The sequence below is a fragment of the Oenanthe melanoleuca genome, unplaced genomic scaffold (assembly GCF_029582105.1).
Source record: "Oenanthe melanoleuca isolate GR-GAL-2019-014 unplaced genomic scaffold, OMel1.0 S006, whole genome shotgun sequence".
Lineage (NCBI taxonomy): Eukaryota > Metazoa > Chordata > Aves > Passeriformes > Muscicapidae > Oenanthe > Oenanthe melanoleuca.
In genome coordinates, this window is record NW_026612655.1 from 36,304 (window position 1) to 52,402 (window position 16,099).

At 54.0% G+C, this 16,099-nt stretch overlaps 2 protein-coding genes across 2 annotated transcripts; both read left to right on the plus strand.

Annotated features, from left to right (window-relative positions):
* The first annotated feature begins 5,746 nt into the window (after positions 1-5,746).
* On the plus strand, positions 5,747-7,797 carry LOC130266264 (zinc finger protein OZF-like). The gene is given in 3 exon segments (XM_056515587.1): positions 5,747-5,830; positions 6,249-6,327; positions 6,479-7,797. Coding segments are annotated over 2 exon segments (1,284 nt in total). The 5' UTR covers positions 5,747-5,830; positions 6,249-6,290; the 3' UTR covers positions 7,726-7,797.
* Positions 7,798-9,976: 2,179 nt separating this feature from the next.
* On the plus strand, positions 9,977-15,759 carry LOC130266259 (zinc finger protein OZF-like). Its single transcript, XM_056515584.1, is given in 6 exon segments — positions 9,977-10,541; positions 10,957-11,035; positions 11,190-12,006; positions 15,131-15,353; positions 15,438-15,499; positions 15,582-15,759. Coding segments are annotated over 5 exon segments (1,317 nt in total). The 5' UTR covers positions 9,977-10,541; positions 10,957-10,998.
* The last annotated feature ends 340 nt before the right edge of the window (positions 15,760-16,099 follow it).

The following is a 16,099-nucleotide window of genomic DNA, read 5'->3' on the forward strand; positions in this document are numbered from 1 at the left end:
AAAAAAAGACTATACAAGGCGACCTAATGAATCCATAATTAGTTAGCTAGTCCGGCTTTGGAATGCGGCAGGTGAGGCAACCATCCTAGATGGCACGAAAGCGAGACATTTGAAATCTCTGTCTCAAGATCCAGTCATCAATCAAAGTATGATGAAGAGAGCTAATCCTCAAAGCCTCTGGTCACGTGTATTAGACAGTGTGGCACAAAAATATCTCTGCGCTAATAACCTGTACATGCAGCAGACCAAATGGAAAACCATTGAGCAGGGAGTCCAACAGTTTAAAAAAAATGGCGGTGACAAAAATTATTTTCTCAGATGACGTAACAACTAAAAATCCAAATCTAGTACCGTGCACACCAATTATGTGGAAGAAGCTTGTGAGGCTTAGACCATCTAAATATGCCTCAGCTCTTGCAATCATAAAACGAGAAGACATATACAAGACAGTGCTTGATATGGCAAAGAAGCTTCGGGCGTACGCTGATGCTGTGCATGGCCCAACGCATGCCAGGATTGCAGCCGTAAAAACACGTTTACAGAACTTGGAGGATAAGTTGGAGGAAAACCATAAGAAGCTAAGAGAAAAAATCAAAGAAAATCTCCTCCAAATCTCAGCTGTGCAAATCAGACGTCCTGGCAGTCAACGCAAACGCTCCTCTGCTAAAAAGAAAAGGTACACCCCACGTGCAAAGTTGTGGTTTTTCTTGCGTAACTGCGGAGAAAACATGAGGAGGTGAGATGGAAAGCCCACAGCTGTTCTGGCACGACGAGTGCGTAATTTGAAAGAAGACAAGGCTCAACAAAAAGGTTCCATCAAAAAGAAAGCAGCTCCAGTCGCCCGGAATCACAGTGCCACGTATGAGAAGGATAATAACGACATGTCCGATTCACTTGAAAAAACTTCTAAGACCTATGCCCCTGTCAAAAAAGATAAACAAGCTTAAGGAAACCCTGCCTCTAGCCAGGGTGAGGCCAGGGAAAACCGAGTGTTTTGAACCGTGTGGATTCGGTGGCCTGGCACATCGAAACCACAGGAGTATGAAGCTTTAGTGGACACTAAATCGCAATGTACTATATTTCCATCAAAATGTGTCGGAAAAGAAACCGTTTCTATTGCTGGTGTAACAAGTAAATCACAAAACTTTACCATAGTAGAAGCGAAAATAAGTCTAACTAGAAGAGAGTGAAAAAAATACCCAATTGTGACTGGCCCAGAGGCCCCGTGTATTTTGAAAATAAATTTCCTTCAAAGCGGGTATTTTAAGAACCCAAAAAGCTTCAAGTAGGCATTTAAGATAGCGACTGTAATGGCGGAAAAAATCCAGCAATTGAACACCCTGCCCGAACTATGTGAAAATCCAATTGCCGTAAAACTCCTGAGGGTAGAGGAGCAGAAAGTACCAATTGCCACTTCAATAGTACATCGTCGGCAATATAAGACAACTCGAAATGCTGTAATCCCGATCCATAAGATGATCCGGGAGCTGGAGCGCCAAGAAGTGGTAAGCAAAACCCACTCACCCTTCAACAACCCCATCTGGCCTGTGCGCAAGTCTAACGAAAAATGGAAATTGACAGTAAACTACCGCGCATTAAATAAAGTCACCCCACCATTAAGCGCTGCTGTGCCGAACATGCTAGAGCTCCAGTATGAGCTGGAGTCCAAAGCAGCAAGGTGGTATGCCACCATTGACATTGCCAATACGTTTTTCTCCATTCCTTTGGCAGCAAAATGCAAGCCGCAGTTTGCTTTCACCTAAAGGGGCGTGCAGTACACCTAAAACCGACTGCCCCAGGGGTGGAAGCACAGTCCCACCATCTGCCATGAGCTGATCCAGGCTGCACTGAAAAAGGGTAAGGCTCCAAAACATTTGCAGTACATCAATGACATCATTGTGTGGGGAAACACAGCAAAAAAAGTGTTTGAAAAAAAAAAAAAAATTATCCGAATTCTCCTGGAAGCCGGTTTTGCCATCAAAAAAAATAAAGTTAAGGGACCTGCTCGTAAAATCCAATTCCTAAAAGTAAAGTGGCAAAATAAAAGACGTCAAATTCCTACTAATGTTATTAATAAAATCACAGCTATGTCTCCACCTACTAACAAAAAAAAGACACAAGCTTTCTTGAGTGCTATAGGCTTTTAAAAAATGCACATCCCCAAGTACAGTCAAATTGTAAGCCCTCTTTACCAAGTTACTCGGAAAAAGAATAATTTTCATTGGGGCCCAAAACAGCAACAAGCCTTCATCCAAATTAAACAAGAGATCGCCCATGCAGTAGCTCTTGGTCCCGTCAGGACGGGGCCAAATGTAAAAAATGTGCTCTATTCTGCAGCTGAAAACCACGGTCTGTCTTGGAGTCTGTGGCAAAAAGTGTCAGGTAAGACCCGAGGCCGACCCCTGGGATTCTAAAGAAAAAGTTACAAAAAGTCTGAAAGTAATTATACCCCAACAAAAAAAAGAAATCCTGGCTGCTTATGAGGGAGTCCAAGCTGCTTCAAAAGTAATTGGCACAAAAGCACAACTCTTTCTGGCACCCCGGTTGCCAGTGCTGGGGTGGATGTTCAGTAAGAAAGTTCCCTCCACCCACCATGCCACCAGTGCCACATGGAGCAAGTGGATAGCCCTCATTACGCAGCGCGCCCGGATCGGGAAATTAAATCGCCCAAGGATCTTAAAAATAATTACCAACTGGCCAGAGGGAGAAAGTTTTAGTGTAACAAACGAAGAACAAGAACCAGTAACCCGGGCTAAAGAAGCACCACCTTACAACCAGCTACCGGCAGAAGAAATCCGTTATGCCCTGTTCACCGACAGTTCCTGTCGCATTGTAAAGACAAATCAAAAATAAAAAGCAGCTGTATAAAGCCCTACACAACGAGTTGCAAAAGCTACTAAAAAAAAAAAGGGTCTAGTCAATTCACTAAACTCAAAGCTGTCCAACTGGCTTTAAATATTGCCGAAAGAAAAAGGTAGCCAAAGCTCTATCTTTACACTAATTCCTGAATGGTAGCCAACACTTTGTGGAGATGGCTGCAAAGATAAAAAGAGACGAACTGGCAGCGCAAAGAAAAACCAATCTGAGCTGCAAAAAAGTGGAAAAACATAGCTACTCGGTTAGACAAGCTACCCGTGAAGGTTCGCCATGTGGACGCCCATGTCCCCAGAAGTAAAGCTAACGAAAAACAGCGAAATAACCATCAAGTAAATCAAGCAGCAAAAATAAAAAGGTTAAAAATAGATTTAAATTAAAAACATAAAAGAAAGTTGTTCCTGGCTCAATGAGCCCATGATGCCTCAGGCCATCAGGGGAGGGATGCCACCTATAAGTAGGCACAAGACCAAGGAGTAAATCTTACCATAAACAGCATTACTCAAGTTATTCATAATTGTGACACTTGCGCTGCCATCAAGCAGGCCAAGCGAGTGAAGCCCCTCTGGTATAAAGGACAGTGGTCCAAATACAAGTATAGGAAGGTTTGGCAAATTAATTACATCACACTGCCTCAAACCCGCCAAGGCAAACGTTATGTGCTAACCATAGTAGAAGCCACCACCAAATAGTTAAAGACTTACCCTGTATCTCACGCCACTGCCCGCAACACCATCCTGAGCCTAAAAAAACAAGTCCTTTGAAAGCATGGTACTCCTAAAAAAATCGAGTCAAACAATAAGACTCATTTTAAAAATAACCTTGTCAACACCTAGGCTAAAAAACACGGTATTAAGTAAGTGTACCACATCCCTTACCATGCACCAGCTGCAGGTAAAGTAAAAAAGTACAATAAATTGTTAAAAACCACCTTAAAGGCATTGGGTGGGGGATCCTTTAAAAATTGGAAGCAGCATTTGGCAAAAGCCACTTGGTTAGTCAACACTCGAGGTTCCACCAACCGAGCAGGTCCTGCCCAATCTAAGTGCCTTAATACAGTAAATGGAGACAAAGTCCCAGCGGCCCATGTCAAAAAATTGCTAAAAAAGACAGTATGAATTAATCCTGCCTCGAGTACAGGCAAACCCATTCAAGGGATTGCCTTTGCTCAAGAACCTGAATGTACTTGGTAAATAATGCAAAAAAATAGAACAACCCGCTGTGTACCTCAAAAAGATCTAACTGTGAGATAAAACAAAAGAAATATGTAAATGTTAAAGGTTTAAGCAAGTCAGAAAAAGTGTTTATATTGTGTTTAATAAGTGTATATCCCAATCGTGAGTCAATGATCACGATATGGAATAAGGGATAGAATGTCCTGGGTTAGTGTTTTGACTGAATTCTCACCCTGCCCCCCTTGGCCATGAAGCTGTCTGCTCCCGGGGGAGGGGCCGCCTGGGCTCGGCTCTGTGGACTGGCCTTGGTTTTTTTTTTCCGCTCTTGCGGTGGCTCGCTTGGCTCTGGCTGCTGCTTGCGTGTGGCTTTTCGCTGCTGTAGTAGTAGTTCGTTGCCTGGTTTGTTAGTTAGCTGGTTTTTTCTTAATTTTTTGGCTTTACATTGCTTGAATTATTTGTTTTAGCTCGCTGTTGTTTAAGGCTTGCTGGCTGTTTTTTCTTTCCTTTCTCTCTCTCTCCCTCTCCCTTCCCCCCCCCTCACCTCCCGAGGATCTGCACCAGCTCGCTCCGGAGGAACCCTACGGCCTGCCTCTGGACACCGGCCAAAAAAGCATCTCGTCCTTCTAGTAAAGATCAAATCGTCCACGTCTGTTTTTATCTCTCAGTAAAAATTTTTTTTTGTCATCTGAATCTGTGCTGAAAAGTGTTTCCCTTGTATGTGTTAATAAATAAGTTTTTTCCACTTTTCCCCCTAAGTAAAATATTTTTTCTTAAGTCCAGTGGAATAAAAAATTGGAAGTTTATTCCCTGGAAAGCTCTTCTAGAAGTTTTTTCCCTAAGTTTGTCCAAACTAGGACACCCAGAAACAACTTTACAGCAGCTGCTCTGCTCTTGGCAGATCTAAAGCCACAACCAATCCCCACAGCCGGTCCCTGTCCCCATTCCCTGTCCCCATTCCCGCTCCCTGTCCCTATTCCCATACCCTGACCCCATTCCCGGTCCCATTCCCATTCCCGCTCCCTGCCCCCATTCCCATTCCCTGTCCCCATTCCCTGTCCCAATTCCCGCTCCCTGTCCCCATTCCCGCTCCCTGTCCCCATTCCCATTCCCTGTCCCCATTCCCGTTCCCTGTTCCCATTCCCTGTCCACACTCCCGTTACCTGTCCCCATTCCCATTCTCTGTCCCCATTCCCGCTCCCTGTCCCCTCTCACCGGACGCCGCCGCCATCGCTCCGTTCCCCTCACGGCGCTCACGTGACCGCGGCAACCCCGCGACGCTCCCGCCCACCAATCCCAGCGCGCGGTCGCTCCCTGATTTGCATAACCACGCTCTCTGGCCCCGCCCACCGCCAGCTGCGCTCATGGCCGGGCGCTCTTTGCTCCCAGTTCCCTCCCAGCGCTCCCAGTAAGAGCGGCACTGGCAGGGAAAGCGCTCCCAGTTCCTGCCCGGGGCTCTCAGAATCGCTGCCGCTGCTCTCGCTGTCATTCCCAGCGCTCCCAGTATCACTCGCAGCGCCGCGCGGGTCGCAGCCGCTCCGACATCGAGCGCGGCTGCTTTTGGGTGTCGGCACCTGCCCGGGCCGGGCTGGGAGCGGAGGAGGAGCGGGAGGAAGAGGAGGAGCGGAAAGAGGAGGAAGAGCAGCAGCGGGAGGAAGAGGAGGGACACGGGCGGAGCGGCAGGAAGAGAAGGAGCGATTTTGGAACCACGCGCTTTTGCCGCCCGCCCGCACAGAGCGCAGCTTACCCCGGGTGCGGCAGCATCGCCCCCCAAAAACCCGCAGGTGAGCGGGGAGGGCGAGCTCGCCCCAAATCCATCGTGGGGGGCTCCGGGAGGGTTTTATTTTGCGCTTCAGGGCATGTTCGGATGTTGCCGGAGCCCAAAGCCGAGGCGGGAATGGCCCTGGCGGGATCTTGGCGGTGCCGCGTGGCGATCGCCCGGTACCGGCGGGGAGGGGGCGATATCGGCTCTGGGGATCCCCGGCAGAGCCGGGGGGGAAGGCGGGAGCCCCGGAGCGGGGAGAGCGCCCAGGGGCGATCCCGGAGCCGGGGGACCCCCGGCAGCCTGGAGGGGTGCGGGAGCTCGGTGCTGAGCGGGCTCCGGGCCCCCGAGGCTGAAAGGGGCGCTGACTTCTCCAGCTGCCCTCGGGCAGCGCCACCATCAAACCCAACGCGCTCAGCCCTTGTTTTCCCCCAAACCAGGATTTCGTAAAGCTCGGCAGCGAGGAGGAGGAGAAGGAGGCCATGAGGATGAGGTCAACGGCCCACGAGCCGCAGGCAGGTGAGGAGGAAGTCAGTGCCCCTTTCCCCCTGTGTCCTGCTCCATCTCCCAGGCCAGCACGGCCCCGGCTGCAGCACAGCCCTGGGGGGATCTTGCCCTTCCCTGTGGCACGGAGGCAAATCCCATCGTGTCCTTGTCCTTCCTCCCCTAGACAAGGAGCTGAGCACGGACAGCAGGGAGGACAAATCCCCGCGGCACAGCCTCGGGCAAGAGGCCGTTTGCAGCGGCTCCACGGCGCAGGAATGCAACGGGGAGGAAAAGCCCCGCAGATCCCGCAGCAGGAGAGGCTGCAAACGCACAGCCCGGGGATCCCAGCAGGAAAGAGCCAGCCCGGGCCGGGGAGGTGCTCGGAGCTTGGAGCTGGGGCTGCGTGAGCAGCTTCACTGTGGGGAGAAGCCCCACAAGTGCTCGCAGTGTGGGAAGGGATTCAGGTGGAGATGGGAACTGACTACACACCAGAGAATGCACTCGGGGGAACGGCCCTACAAGTGTGGGGAGTGTGGGAAGAGATTCAGCCACAGCTCAGGCCTGTCTGTGCACAAGAGGAGCCACACTGGGGAGAGACCCTACGAGTGTGATAAATGCAGGAAGACCTTTCTGCAAAGAGCTTGTCTCCTCAAACACTATCGCACTCACACGGATGAGAAGCCTTACAGGTGTCCTGATTGTGGGCAGGCCTTCAAGCACCGCTCCACTCTCATGATCCACTGTCGCAGCCACACTGGAGAGAGACCCTACGAGTGTGGGGAGTGTGGGAAGAGATTCAGCACCAGCTCAGGCCTCTCAGTGCACCAAAGGAGCCACACTGGGGAAAGGCCCTACGAGTGTGATAAATGCAGAAAAAGGTTTCAGGCCTGATCCAGTCTCCTCCTGCACTATCGCACTCACAAGGATGAGAGGCCTTATGAGTGTCCTGACTGTGGGAAGGGCTTCAAGATCAACTCACACCTTGCCAGGCACTGGCAAACCCACACTGGGGAAAGGCCCTACGAGTGTGATAAATGCAGGAAGAGGTTTCAGACCAGCTCCAGTCTGCTCCTGCACTTTCGCATTCACAGGGATGAGAGACCGTTCTGCTGCTCCAGCTGTGGGAAGGGCTTCAAGCAAAACTCTGCCCTTGCTCCCCACCGGCACAGCCACACTGGGGAAAGGCCCTATGAGTGTGATAAATGCAGAAAAAGGTTTCAGACCAGCTCCAGTCTCCTCCTGCACTATCGCACTCACAGGGATAAGAGGCCTTATGAGTGTCATGACTGCGGGAAGAGCTTCAAGCAAAACTCCACCCTCGTCCTGCACCGGCGCATCCACACTGGGGAGAGACCCTACGAGTGTCCCGATTGTGAGAAGAGCTTCTCACACAGCTCTCACTTGACCAGACACCAACGGAGTCTCCACTGAGAGAAGCCCTGCGAGTGCCCCGAGTGTGGGAAGAGCTTCGTGTGCTGCTCCAGCTCTATCCCCCAGGGCAGGATCCGCGCTGGATGATCCCCCAGTGACCCCCGGTGGGCAGAGCCCCGCTGAGCCCTGGTGCCGCTGATCCGTGTTGGGAAGACACCTGGCTGGGGGCTCCACATCCTCCTGCCTCCCATCCCAGTCCAATTCCCATTCCCGCTCTCCTTCCCTCTCCCTGTCCCATATTCTCTGCCCGGTTGTCGTTCCCATATTCCCAGTCCATTATTCCCTGTGTGTTGGGAAGGATAAGGATTTGACAGGAAGCTCTCACAGATATGTACATACAACATTTCCATTTCCTATTTCCAATACCATTCCCGTATTCCAATTTTCAATCCCTTTCCCATCTTCCAAGTCCCCATTCCATATTCTCTCTCCAATTGCTATTTCCATATTCCCTGTCCGGTTCCCACACTCCCATTCCCTGTTCCTGTTTCCTTTCCCGTTCCCATGTCCCTGTCCGCATTCCCGGATGTGGGACTGGGGAACACAGAAGCCTCTCTGAGTCCCTCCAAGAGAGGACAGAATGCAGGAATTAAAAACCTTTTGAGAAATGAAACTACATTATGCCACACAGACATGAAATAGAGGTCTGTGCTTTTGTTTCTAAGTAGAAATATTAGTCTGCATAGATATGAAGTAGAAATATAAATCTTAGTCTGAAGTAAGTAACAATATGTTTGAAGTGCCTTAAAAGTAAAAGCATTAGAATCTGGTGTGAAAAACAACGTGTTGTGAGAGCTCAAAACCAGAGCTCTAGAGAGAATAAAAATATGTTATGAAATTTTCCTGTATTCTTCAGATAGAACAAACACCACCTGTGCACAAGTTAGATGTAAACATTTGTATTACAGAACCCCAATTCTAACAGGTTTAGGAGAAATGCATCAGGTTCCTGTTTTTTGATCATTGGGAAATTTATCAATAAAAATCCGTGTCTTGGAATCAGAGCTCTCTCTCCCTCTCTCATCGCTCTCCCTTCCTCCCCCACCATCATCATTACCACTACCAGCACGGGAGAGAAGAGGAAGAGGAAGATGAAGAAGAAGATGAAGAAGAAAGGTATAAGATTCCATCTAAAAGCCTCTCGCATGTTCTGCCCAACGACCCTCGCCTGAGGCCTAAAGAACTGCAGTTTAAAGGCACTGGCCAGGGAAGAGAAGAATGCCAAGTGACTGTTCTCAGGTGGTACCCATCCCAACCAGGGCAGGTCTGCTCCCACAGGTGTGAGAACAATGACCTGGTCACGGTGTGCTGCTCCTATGCAGGCTACTTGCTGCAGAACTGGTCACAAGGACTGTTGGTGTGCCTGGAGCTTGCCATGATGCACTGCTCCCACCCAGGACACTTGCTCAGAGTCCTGTTTCCACCTGCTTCTTGAAGCAACGATCTCCACATACAATAGTCCATAAATCTCCCCACCTTTTGGCCAGTCGCCCGATGCCTTGGAAAAGACTATGAAAGACATCCTCAAACTAAAGACCCCTGTGATCACCCCGGACAGCAACGGACATCTATTGGCTGGTTCCACGAGGATCGTCTGCCCGTCTTGGTAGCTCTAATCCCAACCCCTTTTCTCTCTCTCTCTCTTTCTCTCTGTCCCTCTATTGCATTTTGTTGGCACTAAAGAAAAGTGCATCTTTTGCAGAAGTTACCTGGTTTTGTCCCCTGCTGTGTCTTTTGTGCTTTGAGATCCCTAAAAGAACCCACCAGGACTCTGCATGTGCTGTGGACCCTGAGAAAAGGCCAGGGAGCATCTGCCTCTGGAGACTCTGCACCAGGCCGCAGCTTCGACCTCTTGCAGCAGAGAGCTGTTCCTGCTTCCATCGGGACTTTGTGGCAGAGATTGAACAGGGACTGGAGAGCCTTGGGCTCTTTGCCTTTGGAGCCTGACGTGCCTTTACCAGAAACAACTTTACAGCAGCCAGCAGCTGCTCTGCTCTTGGAAGATCTAAAGCCACAACCAATCCCCACAGCCGGTCCCTGTCCCGATCCCTGTCCCCATTCACATTCCCTGTCCCCATTCCCGTCCCCATTCCCATCGCAGTCCCCATTCCCGCTCCCTGTCCCCATTCACGCTCCCTGTCCCCATTCACGCTCCCTGTCCCCATTCCTATTACCCATTCCCATTCCCTGTCCTCATTCCCGCTCCTTGTCCCCATTCCCGCTCCCTTTCACCTCAACGGACGCCGCCGCCATCGCTCCGTTCCCCTCACGGCGCTCACGTGACCGCGGCAACCCCGCGACGCTCCCGCCCACCAATCCCAGCGCGCGGTCGCTCCCTGATTTGCATAACCACGCCCTCTGGCACCGCCCACCGCCAGCTGCGCTCATGGCCGGGCGCTCTTTGCTCCCAGTTCCCTCCCAGCGCTCCCAGTAAGAGCGGCACTGGCAGGGAAAGCGCTCCCAGTTCCTGCCCGGGGCTCTCAGCATCGCTGCCGCTGCTCTCGCTGTCATTCCCAGCGCTCCCAGTATCACTCGCAGCGCCGCGCGGGTCGCAGCCGCTCCGACACCGCCCGGGGCAGAGCGCGGCTGCTTTTGGGTGTCGGCACCTGCCCGGGCGGGGCTGGGAGCGGAGGAGGAGCGGGAGGAAGAGGAGGAGCGGGAAGAGGAGGAAGAGCAGCAGCGGGAGGAGTAGGAGGGACACGGGAGGAGCGGCAGCAAGAGGAGGAGCGATTTTGGAACCACGCGCTTCTGCCGCCCGTCCGCACAGAGCGCAGCTTCCCCCGGGTGCGGCAGCATCGCCCCCCAAAAACCCGCAGGTGAGCGGGGAGGGCGAGCTCGCCCCAAATCCATCGTGGGGGCTCCGGGAGGGTTTTATTTTGCGCTTCAGGGCATGTTCGGACGTTGCCGGAGCCCAAAGCCGAGGCGGCAATGGCCCTCGGGATCTTGGCGGTGCCGCGTGGCGATCGCCCGGTACCGGCGAGGAGGGGGCGATATCGGCTCTGGGGATCCCCGGCAGAGCCGGGGGGGAAGGTGGGAGCCCCGGAGCGGGGAGAGCGCCCAGGGGCGATCCCGGAGCCAGGGGACGCCCGGCAGCCTGGAGGGGTGCGGGAGCTCGGTGCTGAGCGGGCTCCGGGCCCCCGAGGCTGAAAGGGGCGCTGACTTCTCCAGCTGCCCTCGGGCAGCGCCAGCATCAAACCCAGCGCGCTCAGCCCTTGTTTTCCCCCAAACCAGGATTTCGTAAAGCTCGGCAGCGAGGAGGAGGAGAAGGAGGCCATGAGGATGAGGTCAACGGCCCACGAGCCGCAGGCAGGTGAGGAGGAAGTCAGTGCCCCTTTCCCTCTGTGTCCTGCTCCATCTCCCAGGCCAGCACGGCCCCGGCTGCAGTACAGCGCTGGGGGGATCTTCTTGCCCTTCCCTGTGGCACGGAGGCAAATCCCATCGTGTCCTTGTCCTTCCTCCCCTAGACAAGGAGCTGAGCACGGACAGCAGGGAGGACAAATCCCCGTGGCACAGCCTCGGGCGAGAGGCCGTTTGCAGCGGCTCCACGGCACAGGAATGCAACGGGGAGGAAAAGCCCCGCAGATCCCGCAGCAGGAGGGGCTGCAAACGCCCAGGCCGGGGATCCCAGCAGGAAAGAGCCAGCCCGGGCCGGGGAGGCGGCCAGAGCTCGGAGCTGGGGCTGCGTGAGCAGCTTCACCATGGGGAGAAGCCCCACAAGTGCTCGCAATGTGGGAACAGCTACAGGTTGAGATCGGAACTGAACAAACACCGGAGAATCCACAGGGGGGAACAGCCCTACGAGTGTGGGGAGTGTGGGAAGAGATTCACCCAGAGCTCAAATCTGAAGGCCTACCAGAGGAGCCACACTGGGGAGAGACCCTATGAGTGTGAGGAGTGTGGGAAGAGATTCACCCAGAATTCACACCTGACTGTGCACCAGAGGAGCCACACTGGGGAGAGACCCTACGAGTGTGGGGAGTGTGGGAAGAGATTCACCGAGAGTTCAAAGCTAACTTTGCACCAGAGGAACCACACTGGGGAAAGATCCTACGAGTGTGATAAATGCAGGAAGAAGTTTCAGAGCAGATCCCATCTCCTCAAGCACTTTCGCAGTCACTTAGATGAGAGGCCTTATGAGTGTCACGACTGTGGGACGCACTTCAAGCAAAACTCACACCTTGTCAGGCACCAGCTCATCCACTCTGGCAAGCGACCCTATGACTGTCTTGAGCGTGGGAAGAGCTTCTCAAGGGGCAGTAACTTGACCAAACACCAACGGAGTCTCCACTGAGAGAAGCCCTGCGAGTGCCCCGAGTGCGGGAAGAGCTTCGTGCGCTGCTCCAGCTCCATCCCCCAGGGCAGGATCCACGCTGGATGATCCCCAGTGACCCCCAGTGGGCAGAGCCCCGCTGAGCCTTGGTGCCCCTGATCCGTGTTGGGAAGACACCTGGCTGGGGGCTCCACATCCTCCTGCCTCCCATCCCAGTCCAATTCCCATTCCCGCTCTCCTTCCCTGTCCCGTATTCTCTGCCCGGTTGTCGTTCCCATATTCCCAGTCCCATATTCCCGTGTGTTGGGAAGGATAAGGATTTGACAGGAAGCTCTCACAGATATGTACATACAACGTTTCCATTTCTGTATTTCCAGTGCAGTTCCCATATTCCAGTTTCAATTCCCTGTCCCATCTTCTAAATCCCCATTCCATATTCTCTCTCCAATTGCTATTTCCATATTCCCTGTCCCATTCCCGTATTCCCATTGCCAGTTCCTGTTTCTATTCCCGATCCCATCTCCCAGTCCCCATTCCCAATTGTTGCAATGTGTGACACTGAAGCATCTCTCAGTCCCTTTGAGAGAGTGCAGATTGCTAAATTCGAATTAAAAAACTTCTGAGAAATAAAATACATTAAGCCACAGCAATATGAAATCGAGGTTGGAGCTTTAGTTTAGGTAAGTGGAAATATTAAGTTGCATTGATATGAAATAGAAGTATAAATCTTAGTTTGAAGTATGTAGAAATATCTCTTATGTGCCTCAAAAAGTAAAAGTCTTAGAGCGTGGTGCTAAAAACAAGCTGCATTGAGAGCTTTAAAACACAGTTCTAGACAGAGTAAAAATAGAATTAAAATAGTTTTTATATTCTTCAGAGAGAAAACAAAGGAGATGTGCACAAGTTTTTCGTAAGCATTTGTACAGGAGAACCAGAATTCTCATAGGTTTAGGAGAAATGTTTCAGGTTCCTGCTTTCTGATCATTGGGAAATTTGTCAATAAAAATCCATGCCTTGGAGACAGAATTCTCTCTCCCTCCTCTCTCGTCGCTCTCCCTTCCTCCCCCACCATCATCATCACCACTACCAGCATGGGAGAGAAGAAGAAGAGGAAGATGAAGAAGAAAAGAAGACGAGAAGAAAGGCCAGGGAGCATCTGCCTCTGGAGACTCTGCACCAGGCCGCAGCTTCGACCTCTTGCAGCAGAGAACTGCTCCTGCTTCCATCGGGACTTTGTGGCAGAGATTGAACAGGGACTGGAGAGCCTTGGGCTCTTTGCCTTTGGAGCCTGACGTGCCTTTACCAGAAACAACTTTACAGCAGCTGCTCTGCTCTTGGAAGATCTAAAGCTACAACCATTCCCCACAGCTGGTCCCAGTGTCGGTCCCTGTCCCAATTCCTGCTCCCTGTCCCCATTCCCGTTCGCTGTCCCCATTCCCGTTCCCTGCCCATTCCCAATACCGTTCCCTGTCCCCATTCCCGTTCCCTGTCCCCATTCCTGTTCCCTGTCCCCATTCCGCCTCCCTGTCCCCATTCCGCCTCCCTGTCCCCATATCCCTGTCCCCATATCCCTGTCCCCATTCCCAGATCCCTGTCCCCATATCCCTGTCCCCATTCCCATATCCCTGTCCCCATTCCCGTATCCCTGTCCCCATTCCCGCTCCCTTTCCCCTCTCACCGGACGCCGCCGCCGTCGCTCCGTTCCCCTCATGGCGCTCACGTGACCGCGGCAACCCCGCGCCGCTCCCGCCCACCAATCCCAGCGCGCGGTCGCTCCCTGATTTGCATAACCACGCCCTCTGGCCCCGCCCACCGCCAGCTCCGCTCATGGCCGGGCGCTCTTTGCTCCCAGTTCCCTCCCAGCGCTCCCAGTAAGAGCGGCACTGGTAGGGAAAGCGCTCCCAGTTCCTGCCCGGGGCTCTCAGCATTGCTGCCGCTGCTCTCGCTGTCATTCCCAGCGCTCCCAGTATCACTCGCAGCGCCGCGCGGGTCGCAGCCGCTCCGACACCGCCCAGGGCAGAGCGCGGCTGCTTTTGGGTGTCGGCACCTGCCCGGGCGGGGCTGGGAGCGGAGGAGGAGCGGGAGGAAGAGGAGGAGCGGGAAGAGGAGGAAGAGCAGCAGCGGGAGGAGTAGGAGGGACACGGGAGGAGCGGCAGCAAGAGGAGGAGCGATTTTGGAACCACGCGCTTCTGCCGCCCGCCCGCACAGAGCGCAGCTTCCCCCGGGTGCGGCAGCATCGCCCCCCAAAAACCCGCAGGTGAGCGGGGAGGGCGAGCTCGCCCCAAATACATCGTGGGGGGCTCCGGGAGCCTTTTGCGCTTCAGGGGATGTTCGGACGTTGCCGGAGCCCAAAGCCGAGGCGGGAATGGCCCTGGCGGGATCTTGGCGGCTGCCGCGTGGCGATCGCCCGGTACAGGCGGGGAGGGGGCGATATCGGCTCTGGGGATCCCCGGCAGAGCTGGGGGGGAAGGCGGGAGCCCCGGAGCGGGGAGAGCGCCCAGGGGCGATCCCGGAGCCGGGGGACCCCCGGCAGCCTGGAGGGGTGCGGGAGCTCGGTGCTGAGCGGGCTCCGGGCCCCCGAGGCTGAAAGGGGCGCTGACTTCTCCAGCTGCCCTCGGGCAGTGCCACCATCAAACCCAACGTACTCGGCCCTTGTTTTCCCCCCAAACCATCATTTCCGAAACCTTGGATGCATTGAGGAGGAGGAATAAGCCGTAAGGAAGATTTCGATGTCCCGGGAACCGCAGGCAGGTGAGGAGGAAGTCAGTGCCCCTTTCCCCCTGTGTCCTGCTCCATCTCCCAGCCCAGCACGGCCCCGGCTGCAGCACAGCCCTGGGGGGATCTCCTTGCCCTTCCCTGTGGCACGGAGGCAAATCCCATCGTTGTCCTTGTCCTTCCTCCCCCAGACAAGGAGCTGAGCACGGACAGCAGGGAGGACAAATCCTCGCGGCACAGCCTCGGGCAAGAGGCCGTTTGCAGCGGCTCCACGGCGCAGGAATGCAACGGGGAGGAAAAGCCCCGCAGATCCCGCAGCAGGAGGGGCTGCAAACGCCCAGGCCGGGGATCCCAGCAGGAAAGAGCGAGCCCGGGCCGGGGAGGCGGCCGGAGCTCGGAGCTGGGGCTGCGTGAGCAGCTTCACCATGGGGAGAAGCCCCACAAGTGCTCGCAGTGTGGGAAGGGATTCCGGTGGAAAGCAGAGCTGATCAGACACCAGAGAATCCACACAGGGGAGCAGCCCTAAGAGTGTGGGGAATTTGGGAAGAGATTCAGCCAGTCCTCAGGCCGGGCTGTGCACCAGAGGATCCACACTGGAGAGAGGCCCTACGAGTGTGATCAATGCAGGAAGAGGTTTCAGACCGTCTTCAAGCTCCGCCAACACTATCGCACTCACTGGGCTGAGAGGCCTTATGAGTGTCCTGACTTTCGGCAGGGCTTCAAGCAGAGCTCTGCTCTCATCACCCACCGGCGCATCTACACTGGGGAGAGGCCCTACGAGTGTGATAAATGCAGGAAGGGGTTTCTGACCAGCTCTGATCTCCACAGGCACTTATCGCAGTCACAGGGATGAGAAGCCGTTCTGCTGCACCGATTGTGGGAAGGGCTTCAAGTGCAACTCTACCCTCAACAACCACCGGCTCATCCACACTGGGGAGATACCCTACGAGTGTGATAAATGCAGGAAGTGGTTTCTGAACAGCTCTCGTCTCGTCAGGCACTATCACATTCATACGGATGAGAGGCCGTTCAGCTGCTCCGACTGCTAGAAGCGCTTCAGGGAAAGGTCACACCTCGTCCTGCACCGGCGCATCCACACCAGGAAGAGACCCTACAAGAGTCCCGAGCATGGGAAGAGCTTCTCACACAGATCTCACTTGACCAGACACCAACGGAGTCTCCACTGAGAGAAGCCCTGCGAGTGCCCCGAGTGCGGGAAGAGCTTCGTGCGCTGCTCCAGCTCCATCCCCCAGGGCAGGATCCGCGCTGGATGATCCCCAGTGACCCCCGGTGGGCAGAGCCCCGCTGAGCCCTGGTGCTGCTGATGCGTGTTGGGAAGACACCTGGCTGGGGGCTCCACATCCTCCTGCCTCCCATCCCAGTCCAATT